The sequence below is a fragment of the Bos taurus genome, chromosome 1 (genome assembly GCF_002263795.3).
Source record: "Bos taurus isolate L1 Dominette 01449 registration number 42190680 breed Hereford chromosome 1, ARS-UCD2.0, whole genome shotgun sequence".
NCBI classification, from domain to species: Eukaryota; Metazoa; Chordata; class Mammalia; order Artiodactyla; family Bovidae; genus Bos; species Bos taurus.
This window is the reverse complement of record NC_037328.1, coordinates 83,641,419-83,662,968: the sequence shown is the minus strand read 5'-3', so window position 1 is coordinate 83,662,968 and position 21,550 is coordinate 83,641,419. Positions and strand designations below refer to the sequence as shown.

The window sequence follows — 21,550 nt, the reverse complement described above, 5'->3', positions numbered from 1 at the left end:
TATTCTCTATATATTCTAAAAACCAGATCTGGAGTACGGCTTCCTGTAAAAATGAATAGACCATGGCAGATAGTGTATATTGTAGAAGAAATCCTTAAGAAAGTGTTAAAACACACTAAATGGTTTATTGGACTGTTAATTGCTGCCATTTTACGAATTATTGCTATAGCTACTACACCAGCTATAGCAGGAGTGCCATTACATCAGAGTGTACAGACTGTGCACTTTGTACAAGAATGGCATAAAGATTCTGATGTTCTTTGGTCTACCCAAAGACAAATAGATGGAAAATTAGCTGCACAAATGGCTGGTTTACAACAGGTTGTTATAATACTAAGTGATCAAGTAAATAGTCTGCAAAAATAGATTCATCTTAAGTGTGATTGGAATATTACTTCTTTTTGTGTCACTCCTCACAAATATAATGAATCATCATTTCATTGGGACAAAGTTAAATAACACCTCTTAAATCAAGGTAATCTATCTTTGGATATAAATAATTTACAACAAGAGATTATGGAAACTTTCTCTCAGAAACTACACCTTTTGCAAGGATCTAATCTGCTGCATGCAGCAGCAAATGGGATTTCTCAGTTAAATCCCATCCCTCACTTGAAAACTATCAGAGGATCAATGGCTGGTTTTATGTTAATTTTTATATGTCTTTTTTTCTGTTTCTACATAGTCTGGTGGTGAATCACCAAGAAAGTCCACAGACAACAACAGCAGTTAGCGACTATGACTTTGGCTTCTATGATCACCAATAATCACCAAAAATAAGCTTCAAAAGATAAAAAAAAAGGGGGATATATAAGGAATATGCTATGCACAGGCCTGTATTATAATTAACAGGGCTTCTTTGAAAAATAAGAATGACTTTCTCATCAACCCCAGGCAAAGGGCTGGAAGCAGTAAAAAGTACATCGTGGAAAGACATCTTGAAAACAAGATGTTGAAGTACTGATGTGACTGATGGAAAACCATTAGTGGCTGTTCCCATAACCAGAGCCTTGAGGGAGTTGTTGAGAAAGGGCCTCGCTAGCCAAAAGGCTAAACAAAGTCATGAAAGGCCTGAAGGTTTGACATTGAGGACTGTGCATTGTATATCTTTATCCATGACCTGAGATTGTAAAGAACAGATACCTCTAGAGTGCGAATAAGGAAGTAGAAGTTAACAATAAAAGGCATGCAAGGATTCGGATCTGGGCTTTTGCCTGCGAATGGCATCAGCCCCCTGATCCCCACTTTATTTCTGAGTCTTATTTTTCCTTATCCTTCTGCAGCACCACTTGCTCCCTCAGGTCAGTTCATTATCGGGCCGGTCCCCACACCCAGTCTGTGATATTTTGTTATTAGCAGCCCAAATGGACTAGACACCCACTGATTGCTCTATTGTTTACAACAATGCACTGGTTTGTCAAATGCTCCACAATCTGACCCAATCAAATATAGGCAGAGGTAGTTTTTGAGGCTTTGATGCTTGTTCTGACCTCAGGAAGTCACATCTTAATATCTCTTTCCCTGCTTCTCTTGGTAAATCAGCTGGCCTATGGCTTAGCTTGTTGCTCTCATAAGAGCTATTAGCCTCCTCTTAATTGCTACTACCAAAATCTCCATTGTTTTCAAGAGTGTCTTTAAGTTTCAGCTTCCCCCACACTCTGTTTCAAGTCAGTTCCTTTGGGGAAGGCTTTGTACTCAACTATTCTCAGGGAATGTCTCTCCCTTGAGCAAAATTTCTGAGCCAAGGGCATAAGCTTCTGGTCTTAGTATGCCTTCTCATGTCAAAACTCCACCCTATAAGGGAGCTAGGGCAAGATCAATCAGGGTTTGGTGTTCTTTGACTCTGACACACGTGTTCAGTTCAGTTCAGTTCAGTTGCTCAGTTGTGTCAGACTCTTTGCAACCCCATGGACTTCAGCACGCCAGGACTCCCTGTCCATCACCAACTCCCAGAACTTACTCAAACTCACGTTCATGCCATCCAACCATCATCCTCTGTTATCCCCTTATTCTTCCACCTTCAGTCTTTCCCAGCATCAGGGTCTTTTCCAATGAGTCGGTTCTTCTCATCAGGTGGCCAAAGCATTGGAGTTTCAGCTTCAGCATCAGTCCTTCCAATGAATATTCAGGACTGATTTCCTTTAGGATTGACAGGTTGGATCTCCTTGCAGTCCAAGGGACTCTCAAGAGTCTTCTCCAACACCACAGTTCAAAAGCATCAATTCTTCGGCACTCAGCTTTCTTTATAGTCCAACTCTCATATTCATACATGAATACTGGAAAAGCCATAGCTTTGACTAGATGGACCTTTCTTGGCAAAGTAATGTCTTTGCTTTTTAATATGCTGTCTAGGTTGGTCATAGCTTTTCTTCCAAGGAGCAAGCATCTTTTAATTTCATGGCTGCAGTCACCATCTGCAATGATTTTGGACCCCCCAAAAATAAAGTCTCTTACTATTTCCATTATTTCCCCATCTATTTGCCATGAAGTGATGGGACTGGATGCCAAGACCTTAGTTTTGTGAATGTTGAGCTTTAAGCCAACTTTTCACTCTCCTCTTTCACTTTCATCAAGAGGCTCTTTAGTTCTTCTTCACATTCTGCCATAAGGGTGGTGTCATCTACATATCTGAGGTTATTGATATTTCACCCAGCAATCTTGATTCCAGCTTGTGCTTCTTCCAGCCTAGCATTTGTATGATGTACTCTTCATATAAGTTAAATAGCAGGGTGACAATATACAGCCTTCATGTACTCCTTTCCCAATTTGGAACCAGACTGCTGTTCCAGTTCTAACGGTTCTAACGATTGCTTCTTGACCTGTATACAGATTTCTCAGGAGGCAGGTCAGGTGGTCTGGAATTCCCATCTTTAAGAATTTTCCACAGTTTGTTGTGATCCACACAGTCAAAGGCTTTGGCATAGTCAATAAAACAAAAGTAGATGTTTTTCTGGAACTCTCTTGCTTTTTCAATGATCCAGCAGATGTTGGCAACTTCATCTCTGGTTCTTCTGCCTTTTCTAAATCCAGCTTGAACATCTGAAAGTTCCCAGTTCACGTATTGTTAAAGCCTGGTTTGGGAGAATTTTGAGCATTACTTTGCTAGCGTGTGAGATGAATGCAATTGTGTGGTAGTTTGAACATTCTTTGGCATTCCCTTTCTTTGGGGTTGGAATGAAAACTGACCTTTTCCAGTCCTGTGACCACTGCTGAGTTTTCCAGATTTGTTGGCATACTGAGTGCAGCACTTTCACAGTATCATCTTTTAGGATTTGAAATAGCTAAACTGGAATTCTATCACCTCCACTAGCTTTGTTCATAGTGATGCTTCCTAAGGCCCACTTGACGTCACATTCCAGGATGGCTGGCTCTAGGTGAGTGAATACACCATCGTGGTTATCTGGGTCATGAAGATCTTTTTTGTATAGTTCTTCTGTGTATTCTTGCCACCTCTTCTTAATATCTTCTGCTTCTGTTAGGTCCATACCATTTCTTGGAGTACAAAATGAAGCAGATCAAAGGCACATGTGGGTTAGAGATTTCATCTTATGAGTGAGGACTGGGTGGAACACTCACCAAGAACTGAGCCTCTGCAACCTACAGTTGGAGAATATAAGAAATGCTGACACGTTGCCCCTCCTGGTGAGATACTATATCTCTTAACTGAGAGCTGAGGGGAGAGGAAGCCCTGTCTTCTTGGCCATGACCCAATCAAGAGTGGAGCTTCCTTTACACTGAGCTGAGAGGGAGCAGATCGCAGCTCAAGTACCACATACTCACTGTTTTTACCAAGATTTAGTAGATTTCCTTGCCTTTATTTTTTTTTTTTTTCATATTCTCTATGCCCTTAGTACAACTTTCAGAGACTTTAAAAGGTTATTTATTTTACAGTTTTCACCAGATGTTACAGATGTATCACTGGGGAATGGATCCATGGGGTTCTCCACACTGGCATTCCAGCAGTGGAATTCCAAATATGCACTTCTTTTAATGTAAGAAAATATTATTTGTGAGCATTGAAACATTTCTTAAATTTTATTTTGCAATTCAGCTGTCAATTATCTTTTTAGGAGGAAAACAGTTTTAGTCCATAAGCCCTAGGCACAGTGTCTAGAGAGCTTAACAGAAAAATGGCTCAGATCCAGTTAATTCACTTTTAGTGTAGGTGAAGTCACTACTCCAGCATGTCTAGTTGTCCTCACAGCAGGTAATCCCATCTGAACAGCAGATACTCTGCTCATTAGGCTCTTCCTTCAGCACCAACTTTAGCTGAGACCTAATCTGAGGCATTTCAGCCACTATTCCATTGTATAGAATAAAGAATTGTGAGCTGAATTTCTTAGTTTAGTATTCTTCTGGTTGCCTATTGCTAATGCCAGTAATGTCCTAAATGTAGCAACCTGGGTTACAAATCAAAATCCTACAGCTTTTATCACTAAAACAGCCACCAATCCAATCTCCAAGTATATAAGGATATCTCAAAGGGTAGTCCCTTCTGCTTCACAGTTTAATTGGGCATGGACAAACATAAAATTATTTTAGAACAATGATAAAGTAAGGTAAAAATAATTACTTCTAATATGAGATGACAAGGTGGAGAATGACCTGAACTAGAAATGTGAAACCTGCATGAGGCATTACCAACACTGATCAGCTGGATGACTAAGGGTTTCCACTGAATAAAAGCTCTATGTTAACCATATGTGCCCTGTCTATCAAAGTTCGAGAGCAATGTGAGATGCATTAAGAGAAAGTTCATGATTTCTTAGGCAGCACCTTTGCATATAAATAGCAGTACAGTAAAAGTTGCAGAGGAGATTAAAGACTTGAAAGGGATGGGATGGAGAAAATCATGCAACACTTCTGATTCTGAAATTCTGTAACTGAACCAATGTGACTGTACAGTCCAGAGTAAAGGTGAGAGGATGGTCCTCTTTTGTGCCCTATGTAGGTAAAAACACACTTGGACACTGCTCACATGTGAAGTGCATATTTTTATTAGGCTCCCTGACAAACTAACAAAATCCAAAGAAAGAGATCCCACAGAGAACCATATCATATGAAGAACATTTGAAGGACTTCATGTCTACCTGAAAAATCGGGTTTGAAAGAGTTATTTACAAATGCTTCCAAGCTGTTCTTAAAAGTGTAAAAATTGCCTGGCATTACTAAGTACTCAAAGTTCAGTTCAAGGCACAACAAGCCACTCATTTATTCAGTAAACATTTATTCTGTGCCTCCTTAGAGGGAAGTCCTGTGTTAGGTGAGTGTCTAGGCCACATGGATAAGTAATGAAGAGTCTAGGAGCAGAGATATGCACATGAATAACCAACTAACCATAATACAAGGGAGAGTATGTGTCATGGGGGTAGAACAAAACCTACTTCAAATTCAAAAGCAGGAATCACTACGTCCTGATATCAGGATCAGAGAAGGCAATGTTGATTCAGGACTGAAAGGTGTATACCATTCGTGTGAGAAGAAACATTTTAGGGGGGTCACTCAAGGTGGGGGAAAAGCAGAAGCAAAATTTTAGAAGTGGGAACAGGGTAGAAAAATATAGAGGAACAAAGCTGAAGAACAGAAGAGCCTGAGTTAAGCAACCATAGGTGTAGAAATATCAGGTATTGGGGAATAAGACAGGAAGTGTGCCAAATAGTACAGAGCTTGTACTCCAGGCTACAGACAATGACTATGTATGGATATCATCAAAGGTTCTAGAATACACAGTGCTCTGTGTGTGTGGCTTTGCTGTTGTTTTTACTCCTGGCATAGATTAAAGGCAAACACAAGAAAGGCAGGAGGCTTGCACAAGGGTTAGTCAGGAGGAAATGACATTCTGAAGCAGGTCACAGGCAGGTAGCAGTGGGAATGGACAGAGGAAAGAGACTCATGAGATATTTCAGAAACTGAATCATCAGGCCCCAGACCTGAACTGTCAAATCTAAAGGACTATGGAAAGAGCGGAAACCCCAGCTGGAGGGGGAACTGACTGAGAGGCAGAAGTGGTCGAATTAGTATGAAAGCACAGCACTATTGCCCAGTTGAGTGGGTAGGACAGGACCAGGAGAATGTTCTACATCTTGCTCCAAGCACTTCTCAATCCTTCCCCAACTCATGATCAAACTCCCTCAAAGGCTGCTCATCAAGGAAATGCCCGAAGTCAAATCCGATACTTCAAAACACAAACTTGTAGAAAAAGAGATCAGATCTGTGGTTACCAGAGGAAGAGGGTAGGGGGAAACAGGAATTGGATGAAGGGAGTCAAAAAGTATAAACTTCCAGTTATAAGATACATAAGTACTAGGGATATAATGTATAACATGATAAATATAATTAAGGTATGTTATATATGAAAGCTGTTAAGAGAATAAATTCTAAGAGTTCTCATGACAAGTAATAAAAAGTTTTTTCTATTTCTTTTTTTTTTTTTTCTGTTTCTTTAATGTTGCATCTCTGAAGGAGGCCATGGCAACCCACTCCAGTACTCTTGCCTGGAGAATCCCAAGGACAGAGGAGCCTGGTGGGCTACAGTCTGCAGCCTTGGAGAGTCAGACATGACTGAAGCAATTTAGCACACAATGTTGTATCTCAATGAGATGACGGATATTTTCTAAACTTATTGTGGTAATAGTTTCATATGTGTTTAAGTCAAATCATTATACATCCCAAACTTATACAGTGCCTGCTGTATGTTAATTATATATCAATAAAAATGGAAGAAGAAAAAAAAAAAAACCCAGAGCCAATCCAGTCTATGAGAAGCTTTACTAGCTACCCAGTTCAGTTCTCCATAAAGGCAAGGGCAGCTTCAGGGTTAGAGAACCCCTCAGTAAGATCCTCAAACAGAGCATCTGAAAAGTACTTTCTAGTCCTAAGCCTGCCACTGGTTAACCTCTTGAAGCCTTAAATGATGAACCTCCTAAGTCTCAATTTCTTTACTGTTAGATAGGAGTGATAATGTATACCCCACCTACTTCACAGGTTTGTGGGATTACACAGGAAGAGACAGAATGCTACAAAGCACACAAATGCCAGGGGTCATTAGAAGTTCTTTGAGGGCATAAACTACAACAAATTCATGTTTGTATCCTACATGGAGCTGACTAAGGAACGAGGGAGGGAGCAAGGTGGAGAAGAAAATACCATAGTCTGGGCCCCACCGGCAGCCTGGTGTCAGCCAAGGAATATACTGCCTACCATATCTTCAAGACGATCCTACATCCAGAGAAACAGGTGAGAATAATTGTCCACATCTACCTCCTCATTTAACTGATGGGAAGCTTCACCCTGAAAGAGGCTCAGTGATCTGCCCAATATCTTTAGTGGCAGAGGATACAAGAATAGGACCAATAACACAGTCACAGGTTAGATGGTGTTTTCACCCACATTATCTTACAAGCAGACTTTGAGCTGGGTGGGAAGGATTATTAAAATTCCCATTTTCCAGTCTGAAGTTGCATGACTTTTCTAGGGCAGGATTCAAATTCAGACAGTCATACCCCCAGTTCACTGTTCTTTCCCTGTTGGTATTAGCACAATCATCTCAGCATTCAGTATATTTCAGACCCGAAATTCTGTTTTATTTTATCCTGGCTTCAGCAGTATTTCACATTCAGTCTTTCCTGGTAGAATTCTACTAACCTTTTGTCTTAAAAACCAGTTCAGTGGCCACACTGGGCACCAGAAACATGTTTTAAAACTGAATCATCAAAACTGAGCCTCCCTATGTGTCCATAAATCATTTTCCAAAGTCTATCCCCACATGTGTATCATTCCATAAGTATGAATAATGTATGTATCATTATTGTACTAAACACATTGACCTAGGGTGCTCAAAGAGCACTGATGGCTAATTGAAGCAATATTTATCATATAAATACCAAGAAGGCAGTTTTAACAAATGGGTGGAACAATGAGATTGAAAACCTACTGACTTTATCAATGAAAACTGATTTACATTCACAGAAGAACCTCAAAGTGAAGTGAGCAACAGAGAAAATGATCAGGATAATTCTAGTCAGCTACATTCAAAAGATCTGAACCTGAATGTGTTTTTTATTTAAGGAGGTCCAGGGAAGGCGCAGGGGTGGGGGAATGATAAAAAGAATTAACCTTGCCACTGTCTCAATGTCCTGTCTTTCCACCATAACCCTTATTTCAGGAAGAAGGCACGCATGTTTTGCTCCCCTTTTTTAACTCATGGAAGAGGATTAAAACTGCTCAGTCTCCCAGGGCTTGCAGAGGTTTCTCAGTGGGTTTCACCAGGGATGGGGCGACACCTCCAGGCAGCACTTGCACGGGACAGGCCAGGGAGCAGGACTGCGCAGAGGACCTCCACTGTGGCCCGCACCTCGGCACCCCGTCTCCCAGTGCCTTGGCAGCAGTTTCTGCTGGAAAGCACCGGCCTCCCTTCTTCCTATTCCCTCTCCTTTCTAGTCGCGTCAATTACCACACAACTCGCCACCCTTGCCCGCGGTCAGCAGCGGGTAACAGATCCTAACCTCCAGGGAGCCCTCGGTGTAGGGTTCAAGAGACTTGGCAATTGCCTGGTGAAGACACCTGCCTCACAGCCTACCCCGGCCCCGCCAGACGCGGCGGACCCGAGGGCTGCGAGCGCTGCGCTCCAGGGATGCCCGTTACAGAGCACCACCCAAGGCAGCGAGGTCCACACCCAAGGCCATCCCAGGGCTGCTGTGAGGGGTGGGGGAGACTAGGTCCCAGACAACGCCCCCACCCTCCATTAATAAAACGCAAGATTTAAAAAAGCGTCATTTACCGACATGAGTGATCACTGTGGCCAGTCGCCGTGTGAACTCCTGAGGGGCCATTTCTTCTTTTAACCAAAACAGCATTTCACAGAAAAACCACTCGGTATAAACAAAACAAAGCAACACAAATCTGTTTTTATCGCTGCTATGGATGACTATTTAAAGGCATCTCCTCCAAAGGATGTTCGGCCCTCACACTCTTTCTCGCTCTCCTAAGGCACAAAACGAGAGTCACTCCCAGTCAAGGCCAACTCTCCACGGCCGCACGGTAGAGGACGCCAGCCACGCCCCGCAGGGGGTAAATTTAAAGACTATGTCGAGCAGCTTTCCCAACGCGACGACAGCCTTTGGGAGACAGGAAAGTAGCAGTTCCGAAGGTGGGAAGAGCACGTCGCCCCAATTTCGCCGTAACCCTGCTTCTGGCTTCCTGGGTCGAGGCGGGTGAATAGGTTTCTGGATCGGAGGTCCGATCTTTGGCTCTGCCTCCTGGGAGGGTCGGGATGAAGTATACTCTGTCAGCCCACAAAAGGCGCGCGGACTCGGCGGCTGCGGAGGACTGAGGAGCTGAGGTGCTGAGCAACCTGGAGGCTTGCTCGGCGCCGCCTACGCCGTCTCACAGCGCGTCGCAGCGCTTCCAGCCTCCGCGCGCACCTTTCCCCGCCCGGGGGCGGTGCCCGAGGCGCCCGGAGAGGTGCGCACGCGCGTGTCCTTATTCAGGAATGATGTGCCCACTCCCGTAAAGTGTTAGTTGCTCATTGGTGTCCGACTCTGCAACCCCAAGGACTGTAAGCCACAAGGCTCTTCTGTCCATAGCATTCTCCAGGAAAGAATACTGGAGTGGGTTGCCATTTCCTTCTCCAGGGGATCTTCCTGATCGGAGGATGGAACTCAGGTCTCTTGCATTACAGGCAGATTCCTTACTCTCTGAGCCACTAGGAACCTATCTTGAATCGTCCCTTAAGACTGGGGGCGATTCAAGATCTGTCCTCCAGCTGTCGGGGAGAGAAGACAGCGACTTCAGTTTGGTATCCCACCCTACCCCCACCCTACACCCTACACCCCGCCCCCTCGCCTGGTATCTGTGGAGAAGCCCAGGCAAGAAAGGGACTGGCAGGAAGTTCTGCGGCCGCCCGCGGTGCTCTGGAAGAAGGGCTGTATGAGGTACAATTCACCGTCCCATCTCTTGACTCCGGGGAACCACGGGTGGCTAGAATTTGTTTCCCCCTGTTAGGGGTTGTCTCGTTCAGTTATCGGAGTCCACTGGACACACTCGCATTTGGAGCCGGGAGCGCGGGCTGTGCAGCAGCCGGGCTCAGCAGGCGGGTACGAAGTACGAGTGACTCCACCGTGTGGGCCTTTTCCTTTGTACAGCTCGCCAGCGCTGCGCCAGCCAACAGGCGCGCCAGCGCTCCCTCCAGGAAAGGCTCTGGCACAGCGTCCTTGAGAATCCTCCCTGTCAGACGCAGGAGCGTCTGCTCCGCAACTATCCAGTGGTAGATGCCGTCGCAGGGCTTCATTAGGTGGCTCCAGATACTACCTGACAGGCGGAGTAACCGAATTCAGAAGCCCACGTGAAAAGCCTGAACAAATGCAAATCTGGCCAGGTTGTCCCCCCCAATCCATTCTTAAAAGGAGAGACCTGGTCGCAAGACTGCCAGGATCACCCACAGGTTCTGAGCCAATTCTGGAAAGCTCAGGTTTCCTCTTTTTCATGTAAAAAGCCAAACCCCAAACACCTTGAATGAAATTTCTAGTAATAGCTCCTCAACCCAGGCGTTTGGAGATGTTCTTTAATGCTTTCTGCTAACAGTTGTGGGCTGTGGTTAAGAGGTGGTGTTAAGCCACCTGCAAAGTGAAATTTGTGCAGAGGTTCTTCCCTCCTATGACTAGGCTCTTTGCACTTTGCCTGCACAAGTAGAGCAACCATTTTCATAGCAACCCCTTGCAAGAAATTCAGAGAGGGTTTAAAGACCCAAAGGAGTAATATAGCTTAGGGTTGTGTTTCCACAGTAGTTTCTGGCTCTTCAAGGATGACAAGTATTTTTGAGGAACTAAATGAAGGCTTTCCTGTTGGTAGTAGTAGTATCCAGTGCCCAGTCAGAGCCAACTGTGAACTGGTCTCTAGAAAGCAACATATTGCTGAGGAGACTGATAATGTGGGACTTTCTGGAATTTGCAGATTCAGTGAACTCAGCTTCTTGGATTAAGTCAGGTTCTTATGGGTGAGAATCACAGATGGAAGGGAAGGGAGAAGGGAAGAGTAAGGAGAAGCTTATGAATAGGAATGAGAGAAAAAGGAAAGAAATAAATCACACTCAGAAGGCAGCTCTCCTTCCCACATCTGTACCTTCACAATCTTCAGGGGTTTCCATGGAGATGAATTGGCTGACTTATGGCAAGATGTAACAGGCAGTGTCTGTCTTCAGAAACCAGTTCTGTCCCCTCATCTTTCACACACACTCTCTGGGGCCTCAGCAACTCTACCTGGGCCATGAGGGAGTAGGTCTGTGATCCCCAAGGTCCCTTTTGCAGTTCTGAAATCGTATAACTAAGCAGAAATGAGCATAGCTTTCAATAGCCCATACCTCCTTGTTCCTTCAAGAAAACAGTCATTATCTCCATTTTTCTTGTGAACATGGACAGGCTTCCTGTCTTCTCTCCTCCACCGCCCTCCTCCCTTCTGTGCCTCTTTTTATCTATCCTAATTATGATTTATCTCTTGTCTCTGACAAATTACATTGCTCTGATGTATGGCAAAATCAAGGAACAAGTCAGAATAGCCTGCCTTCCTCTCTACTGAACAAATTAATAATCAGTCACATCTATTGAATATCAATTATATGCCAAAGGTTGCGACGTGCTTAGTTGCTCAGTAGTATCTGACTATTTGCAATCCCATGAACTGTAGCCCGCCAGGCTCCTCTATCCATAGGCATACTCCAGGCAACAACAGTGGAGTGGGTTGCCATGCCCTCCTCCAGGGGATCTTCCCAACCCAGGGATCGAGCCCAGGTCTCCAGCGTTGCAGGCGGAATCTTTACCATCTGAGCCACCAGGGAAGCCCATGAATACTGGAGTAGGTAGCCTATCCCTTCTCTGGGGGATATTCCCAAGCCAGGGATTGAACTGGGCTCTCCTGCATTGCAAGCGGATTCTTTACCAGTTGTGATAGGCCGTGTCAATTACAGCAGCTATCACCACCATATCACTGGTCATAACAAACACCCTCTTCCAACAACACAAGAGAAGACTCTATACATGGATATCACCGGATGGTCAACACCGAAATCAGATTGATTATATTCTTTGCAGCCATAGATGGAGAAGCTCTATACAGTCAGCAAAAACAAGACCAGGAGCTGACTGTGGCTCAGACCATGAACTCCTTATTGCCAAATTCAGACTTAAATTGAAGAAAGTAGGGAAAACCACTAGATCATTCAGGTATGACCTAAATCAAGTCCCTTATGATTATACAGTGGAAGTGAGAAATAGATTTAAGGGCCTAGATCTGATAGACAGAGTGCCTGATGAACTATGGAATGAGGTTCGTGATATTGTACAGGAGACAGGGATCAAGACCATCCCCATGGAAAAGAAATGCAAAAAAGCAAAATGGCTGTCTGGGGAGGCCTTGCAAACAGCTGTGAAAAGAAGAGAGGTGAAAAGCAAAGGAGAAAAGGAAAGATATAAACATCTGAATGCAGAGTTCCAAAGAATAGCAAGAAGAGATAAGAAAGCCTTCTTCAGCGATCAATGCAAAGAAATAGAGGAAAACAACAGAATGGGAAAAACTAGAGATCTCTTCAAGAAAATCAGAGATACCAAAGGAACATTTCATGCAAAGATGGGCTCGATAAAGGACAGAAATGGTATGGACCTAACAGAAGCAGAAGATATTAAGAAGAGGTGGCAAGAATACACAGAAGAACTGTACAAAAAAGATCTTCACGACCCAGATAATCATGATGGTATGATCACTCACCTAGAGCCAGACATCCTGGAATGTGAAGTCAAGTGGGCCTTAGGAAGCATCACTATGAACAAAGCTAGTGGAGGTGATAGAATTCCAGTTGAGCTATTCCAAATCCTGAAAGATGATGCTGTGAAAGTGCTGCACTCAATATGCCAGCAAATTTGGAAGACTCAGCAGTGGCCACAGGACTGGAAAAGGTCAGTTGTCATTCCAATCCCAAAGAAAAGCAATGCCAAAGAATGCTCAAACTACTGCAAAATTGCACTCATCTCACACGCTAGTAAAGTAATGCTCAAAATTCTCCAAGCCAGGCTTCAGCAATATGTGAACCGTGAACTTCCTGATGTTCAAGCTGGTTTTAGAAAAGGCAGAGGAACCAGAGATCAAATTGCCAACAGCCGCTGGACCATGGAAAAAGCAAGAGAGTTCCGGAAAAGCATCTATTTCTGCTTTATTGACTATGCCAAAGCCTTTGACTGTGTGGATCACAATAGACTGTGGGAAATTCTGAAAGAGATGGGAATACCAGACCACCTGACCTGCCTCTTGAGAAACCTGTATGCAGGTCAGGAAGCAACAGTTAGAACTGGACATGGAACAACAGACTGGTTCCAAATAGGAAAAGGAGTACGTCAAGGCTGTATATTGTCACCCTGTTTATTTAACTTATATGCAGAGTACATCATGAGAAACGCTGGACTGGAAGAAACACAAGCTGGAATCAAGATTGCTGGGAGAAATATCAATAACCTCAGATATGCAGATGACACCACCCTTATGGCAGAAAGTGAAGAGGAACTCAAAAGCCTCTTGATGAAAGTGAAAGTGGAGAGTGAAAAAGTTGGCTTAAAGCTCAACGTTCAGAAAACGAAGATCATGGCATCCAGTCCCATCACTTCATGGGAAATAGATGAGGAAACAATGGAAGCAGTGTCAGACTTTATTTTTTGGGCTCCAAAATCACTGCAGATGGTGACCACAGCCATGAAACTAAAAGACGCTTACTCCTTGGAAGGAAAGTTATGACTAACCTAGATAGCATATTCAAAAACAGAGACATTACTTTGCCAACAAAGGTTCGTCTAGTCAAGGCTATGGTTTTTCCTGTGGTCATGTATGGATGTGAGAGTTGGACTGTGAAGAAGGCTGAGTGCCGAAGAATTGATGCTTTTGAACTGTGGTGTTGGAGAAGACTCTTGAGAGTCCCTTGGACTGCAAGGAGATCCAACCAGTCCATTCTGAAGGAGATCAGCCCTGGGATTTCTTTGGAAGGAATGATGCTAAAGCTGAAACTCCAGTACTTTGGCCACCTCATGCGAAGAGTTGACTCATTGGAAAAGACTCTGATGCTGGGAGAGATTGGGGGCAAGAGGAGAAGGGGATGACAGAGAATGAGATGGCTGGATGGCATCACTGACTCGATCGACGTGAGTCTGAGTGAACTCCAGGAGTTGGTGATGGACAGGGAGGCCTGGCGTGCTGCGATTCATTGGGTCACAAAGAGTTGGACACGACTGAGCAACTGATCTGATCTGATCTGATCTGATCACCACCATATAGTAAGTGACTGCTCTGTACCACCTGGTATGATGGCAGGCATTTCACAAATATCATTTAATCACCACAGTAACCTTGTATGGCTTTAGTCTCATTTTGTAGATGCTGTGGGTATAAGAACCAAAGTGTGTATCACTAAACATATGACTCTAGACCATTTTCTGCCTTCAGGTAAGGATTTGCCTGAGCTTGGAAAGACAAATCATCCTACAAGCACTACCAAAGTAGATTCTACCCCTCTTTTGGTGGATTGTCAGCAATGCCTCTGACAATGAAGAGAAAGACAAAGGATCCACCCTGGGTGCCACAAATGAGGTGAGGTACCATTGGGCCACCTGGTTTAGTCTAAATCAGTGGTTCTCAAACTAGCAGAATCACCTGGAAATATAGATGAATTTTTAAAAAATACAAACTCCTAGTCCTTGCCTTCAGGGATTCTGATTCAGTAGTGTGGGATGAGATCTGAGAATGTGCATTTCTAACAAGTACCCAGGATTACTGATGCTGCTGGTCCTGGGACCACACAGTGAGCACCACTGACTACAGCAAAGCTATTCAAACTTCTTAGACTGCAAACCATAGCATGATATAAATTTTACCTCATGACACAGCAGACATAAATATACATAATTAAAACAAAATGAAAACAATTGTTGTATGGAACCATTTTTTCCCTTCAGAAAATTAACTCAAAATGAATCACTGACCTAAATGTAAAACACAAAACAATAAAATTCCCATAACAGTTTTCATTCCGATCCCATAGAAGGGCAATGAAAAAGAATGTTCAAACTACCGTGTATTTGCACTCATTGCACATGCTAGCAAGGTAATGCTCAAAATCCTTCAAGCTAGCCTTCAACAGTACATGAATCAAGATGTACAAGCTGGATTTAGAAAAGACAGAGGAACCAGAAATCAAATTGGCAACATTCATTGGGCCATAGAGAAAGCAAGGGAATTCCAGAAAAACATCTACTTCTGCTTCATTGACTATGTGGATCACAACAAACTGTGGAAAATTCTTAAAGAGATGTGAATACCAGACCACCTTACTTGTTTCCTGAGAAACCTGTATGCAGGTCAAGAAGCAACAGTTAGAACTGGACATGGAACAACAACAGCCTGGTTCAAAATTGGGAAAGGAGTACATCAAGGCTGTATATTATCACCCTGCTCATTTAACTTCTATGCAGAGTATATCATACAAAATGCCAGGTTGGAAGAATGACAAGCTGGAATAAAGATTGCTAGGAGAAGTATCAACAACCTCAGATATGCAGATGATACCACTCTAATGGCAGAAATTGAAGAGGAAATAAAAAGCCTCTTGATGAAGGTGAAAGAGGACAGTGAGAAAGCTGGCTTAAAACTCAACATTCAAAAAATTAAGATCATGGCATCCCTTCCCATTACTTCATGACAAATAGAAGGGGGAAAAGTGGAAACAGTGGCAGATTTTATTTTCTTGGGTTCCCAAATTACTGTGGATGGTGACAGCAGCCATGAAATTCAAAGATGCTTGCCCCTTGGAAGGAAAGCTATGACAAACCTAGACAGTGTATTAAAAAGCAGAGACATCACTTTGCCAACTAAGGTCCATATAGTCACATGTATGTATGGTAGTCATACCAGTAGTCATATACCAATATGAGAGTTGGACCATAAAGAAGGCTGAGCACCAAAGAATTGATGCTTTCAAATTGTGGTGCTGGAGAAGATGCTTGAGAGTCCCTCGGACAGCAAGGAAATCAAACTAGTAAATCTGAAAGGAATTCAACCCTGAATATTCATTGAAAAGGTTGATGCTGAAACTGGAGCTCCAATACTTTGGCCACCTGATTCAAAGACCCGACTCCTTGGAAAAGACCTGATACTGGGAAAGACTGAGTGCAGGAGGAGAAGCGGGCAGCAGAGGATGAGACGGTTGGATAGCATCACCGACTCAATGGACATGAGTTTGAGCTAACTCCAGGAGATGGTGAAGGACAGGGAAGCCTGGTGTACTGCAGTCCATGGGGTTGCAAAGAGTCGGACATGACTTAGCAAATGAACAACAACAAACAACAACATAACATAGGAGAAAATCTAGATAACCTAGGATTCAGTGAAGACTTCCTAGGTACAATACCAAAGGTATGTACCATGAAAAAAACTTGATAAGATAGACTTCATTAAAATGAAGCTTTTCTGCTGTGTGAAAGATACTATTAAAAGAATAAAAGGAGAAGTTATGGGTTGATAGAAAATATGTATGAAAAATATAATTCTCTGTTAAAAAAAAAGGACTATTATCTAAACCATACAAAGAACTTAAAAAAAAAAAAAAGACTGTTAAAATACAAGAACTCTTAAATCTCAATAGTAAGAATAACCTGATTTTTTTAAGTGGGGGAAGAGTTAAGCTCTATCTTATGCTCATTATTGCTGTAAAAATAGTCTACAAACTTGCAACTAGAAGACTAGTAAGTTCTAGAGATCTAATGCACTGCATTAGTGATTGTAGTCAACAATACTGTATCATGTACTTCAAAGTTGCTAGAAGAGTAGATCTTAAATGTCCCATCAAAAAAGAAATCATAATTATGTGACATGAAAGAGGTGTTGGCTAATCCTATGGTGGCAATCATATTGCAATACATAAAGGTATCAAACCAATAGGTTGCACAGCTTAAACTTATACAATGCTATGTGTCGATTATATCTCAATTTTTTAAACATAATACAGAATAAACAAGTTTATTTTAAAATTCTGTAATTTCAATTTTGAGACAGTTAAGAGGAGGATTTGTTTTAAATACATGTTTTTCACATTTTTGGAAACATTATAAAATGTTGTATTTTTCATACCCCACACCCTTTTATATCAGGACATTCCCCCTTTCTTCTTCCCCTCAGAAAATTCTGTAAGATTAAGGGTCATATAAGGGCTCTTCGCCCTGAAGCCCATGAGAGAAAAAGAACCCCATAAACCACAGAAAGAAATATCCATGGGGCACTCAGGTAGCCTAAAAGGTCTGACAACAGCAGGCCCTACCCTACGAACAAAGCCGGGACCCCCACGGGCACGCAGCCATCTCCTGCACTGCAGCTCTGCTCTCTTCTTTGATTGGTTTTAGCGGTGACGCCCCCTCTGAATGCCTCGCTCGGATTGGCCTACTTCTTGGATCAGACTGGACGGTGGCCAGAGGAGGACAAGAGAGTTCCATACGGTCTGGAGGGACGATTTGGGTCACATCTGAGAAGGAGTTGCACATCAACAAGCGTCCAGGCTCCAGGGACATGGCGGCGGCCTCTGTGATGTCGGTGCTGCTGATGGCGACTGAGAGGAACCGGTGGCAGCGAGTCCAGAGCCTGCTGCTGCTGCTGCCGCCCAGGCAACGGTGGGTGGAAAGGCGGCTGTGTTCCTGCCCAGGGATGGGGGCTTGGGGTGTTGGCCCGCCTGAGCGGTGCGAGTTGCGGGGGTTCGGGAGGCTCGGTAGAATCTGCTTGTCAGCGGATTCTGCTTTCAGCCCCACCGTGAGAAGTCCTCCTCCACCCAGCCCTCCCCTTTCTTCCCCTGCTCGAGATTCACTCTTCAACCTGCCCTTTGCCTTAGTTTCTCCCGTTAGCGGTGGGAGTGGGGGGAATGGAACTGGGCCTACCATCCTCCAGGCACCTCCTACCTATGGGGCCAAGAATAGGGTTGACAGATTTAGCGATAAAAATACAGGATGCTGGTTAAAATTTAAATTTCAGATAAACAACACAATTTTTATTATAATGTCTGCGATATCAAATCAAATTAAAAATATAAAACAGTATTAGTTATTTGTCTGAAGCTTAACTGGGCGTCCTGTTTTTTATTTGGCAATCCTAAGCAAGAATACCATTTATAAAACCTCCTAACCATTTACAGCGTCCTTTCATAGCACTGCCTATATAGGGAGTATTACAATCCGTGTTCTAATGAAGCCCAAGATTATGCAACTAGGAAGTAATGGGGCCAGGACACTTTAAAAGCCATTTCAGTTCTGTCCTTCTCAGGTGTGCATTTCAAAGAAAGATTCCCCGGGAGCTCTCTTAATTGTTAGAATGAACCTAACAAAAGCAAATTTATCTTTCAGGGGGCCTGGAAAGTTGTTTTATATTTAGGTTCTTTGCTGTGGCATTTACCTTATATTTAAGGGAAGAAACTGTATTAAATTGTCAAGGAATATTGACTTAGTGTGTGATGATGAAAGTATATTATATATGTATTAAATCACAATGGCCTATCATTTGACTTTGATATCAGTGGATAAGGTTATATTCATGCAAGAGATCCATACATCATTGCATAGGTAATGATTAAGGCAGTGAAGGGTATTCTGGAATGAGACACACCTGGGTTCAAAACTTAGTTTCACACTTTGATGGCAGTAGGCAAGTTACCTAATCTTTCTGGGCCTCCATCTCCTCTTCTTTAAAGTAGAAATGATAATAATTGTATCCACTTCATAGGATTGTTGTATTAAATTCTTATCAAGTGCCTGGGGCATTGAAATTTATTAATTTTATCTATGATTAACCATTACACTTTAACTTTTAGTAAATGTGAATTTTTGGCATAAATTATTAGATAATAAGTATTTTAGTTTTAAGTTGAAAAAAGCCAAGTAATTAAGAATATTATGAATATTATGAGTTTCATTGCAAAGAAACGTACTATTCAATAATAGTTAAAGCAGATATATGAGACCATAATATACCAACTTTATCAAATCACAAATCTGTAAGCCAGGCTAATATAATAAAAATTTATATTTTAGTCTCAGAAATTGTTCCCCATGTATAATCTTACATGCTTTAATATTCATTGTGTTATAAACAGCAAGAAACATTAGCACTCTCCAAGGGAAAGAAAATGACTATAGGGTGAGAAATAAAGCCAAAAAATAGGTTTATGGTCAGTGGCTGTTTATGGTGAGGTAGACTTAGTATGTTTTAAAAACCAAATGTCAAGCTTTGTAGGAGTTTTATGTTTCTTTTTATTTCCTTAGTGTTTACAGTGTTAACATAGTTCACTTACAAACTATTCTCTAAAATGCCTCTTGGGAACTTTTCCCAGTTTTTCTCCAGAAAAACCTTTCCACCACCTTGAAGAGAATGTAGAATTATGAAAATTAAAGGTCTAATCTTAGCAACTATTGACTGTTACCTAAGTAATAGTAAACAAGTCATTTAACATTTCTGAACCTTGGTTTATCTCTAAAATCATAACTACCAAAAACCTGTACTACCATCCCCAAGGTTTATAAATGCTACCAATTATTACTAGCTGTTGCCCACCAGAGAAAACTTCAACCAGGGGTGAATCCAACTATTTGTATTCTTTGTGCCTGCCGCAAGCCTCCTCAAAGGGCTACAGAAATTGCACACTGGATAGACTTGTAATAAAATAAATTCATGGTAGTCCACTTCACCTGGGCTTTCAACAGACCAAGAAATTAAAGCTTTCTTTCTTTTATAGCAGACAGAATCTATGCCCTTTTTGTTATTGTTGTTAAGTTTAAATGCAGTTTTGCAACATGAAAACTGCGGTCTCTGTAATTAGTTAGGAATCTTTGTCACTCGTGATACATGTGTTGCTTGCTATCTATTTTCAAAGCTTATTGCTATGTTAGCTCTAAAATAAAGCTTTTCTTAACAAAGCTATAGGCTTTATTAACGTCAAGTCTGCCAATTAAAACACAATGGGAAAAAAACTCAAGGCTGTATAAGTTTCCTATTGGAAAGATACTTATTTTTGAAGTGAATGATAATCAGTGAATACATATCAGAACAATTTGCCGTGGCTCTATAAATATAGAGCTTATTTCCCTACTTATGTGTCTTATACATAACAGAATAATGTAGAAAATGTTTGTTTGGGTTCTTGAATTATTTAGCTGGTATGTGTAGAAAACTGAGGATCCCAATTTTGAAAGGACACAAAAATCTAAAATTAAAAATGAGATGCTTAAAAAGATTTTATCTTGAAGCAGTTTGATTTGTCTGCCTTGTAAGCTTGGAAGTGATTCTACATTGTGCTGCATAAAAACTGTTAGCAGACCAGAATTTTAAACTAAATATAAACAGTTTAACATTTAGCCATGTGCTTTGAAAGTCACGTGATGGAGGCTTTATTTGCAGAACATAATAATTTAAGCTTTTGACTTTTAGATCCAAAAGATACTTCTAGCACTTGGATACTACCTGGGAGCAACTTGTCATGCCTGCATTGTATGGAACAAGTGTTCAAAATAAAATGCAAAAACTGTAAGCTGATGGAAGAGGCAGCACACAACATCCCTGGTACTCCAGGGAGAACATTTGATGTAGAAGATATCTTTGTAAGTGTTGGCATATTTTTCCTAGGGCATTTTTAAACCAGTGATATTTAGGTTATGGGAAGGAAAATAATTATCCTAATTGTTTAAGCCATTGCCAAGCATGAGTATCTAGAGATGATACTAAGACTTTTCTTTAATAGGCTTTATTTTTTAGAACAGTTTTAAGTTTACAGGAAATTGGGATGAGCGTTCCCAGGTTCCTATATTGTTAACAACTTATATTAGTTTGGCACATTTGTTAAAATTAATGAACCAACATTGACACATTATTAATTAAAGTCCAGAATCTATTCAGGCTTCCTTAGTTTTCACCTAGTGTTCTTATTCTGTTCCAGGATCCTGTTCAGGATACCACATGACATTTAATTATGTCTCCTTAAGCTCTTCTTGCCTGTAACAGTTATTCAAATTCCTCTCCCTCCCCACCATTTTTTTTTTAATGACCTTCACCATTTTGAGAAGCATTGGTCAGATAGTTAGTAGGATGCACTTGTATTGGAATTTGTCTGACGTTTTCCTCAAGATTAGACTGTAGTTAGGGATCTTGAGGAGGAAGACCACAGAGGTAAAATACCATTTTCATTTCATTCTGTCAAGTGTTTTTACTATTGATGTTGACCTTGATCATGTGGCTGAGAGAGTTTGTCAGATTTCTTCATGTAAACTTCTTCTTCCCTCCCCGCTCCTCTGTACTGTGGTCTCTGGAAGGAAGTCTCTATGCACAACTCACTCTTTAAGTAAAACTTTTTTCACTTTCCCAAATGGACCAAGATGCTTATTTTGGATGAAGCTGATAAAAAATATTGAGCCAAAGGATTAAAGGTCAAATCCACAAGTTTTACCAGAAATCAAATATAAGGACTCAGCTGTGCATGTGATTTTTTGCAGAGGGC

At 42.0% G+C, this 21,550-nt stretch overlaps 1 protein-coding gene across 3 annotated transcripts in view; it reads right to left on the bottom strand.

Moving 5' to 3' along the window:
* MCF2L2 (MCF.2 cell line derived transforming sequence-like 2) overlaps window positions 1-10,358 on the bottom strand; it is a 259,746-nt gene extending 249,388 nt beyond the window's left edge. For 2 of the 3 annotated variants that reach the window (XM_005201631.5, XM_005201630.5), the window contains exon 1: window positions 8,780-10,357. In XM_005201631.5, the coding sequence (XP_005201688.2) occupies window positions 8,780-8,855 (76 nt within the window). In that variant the 5' untranslated portion in view covers window positions 8,856-10,357. Of the gene's footprint in view, window positions 1-8,779 lie in introns of all 3 variants that reach the window. The other variant, XM_005201629.5, reaches the window with a different exon arrangement.
* Between the last annotated feature and the right edge of the window lie 11,192 nt (window positions 10,359-21,550).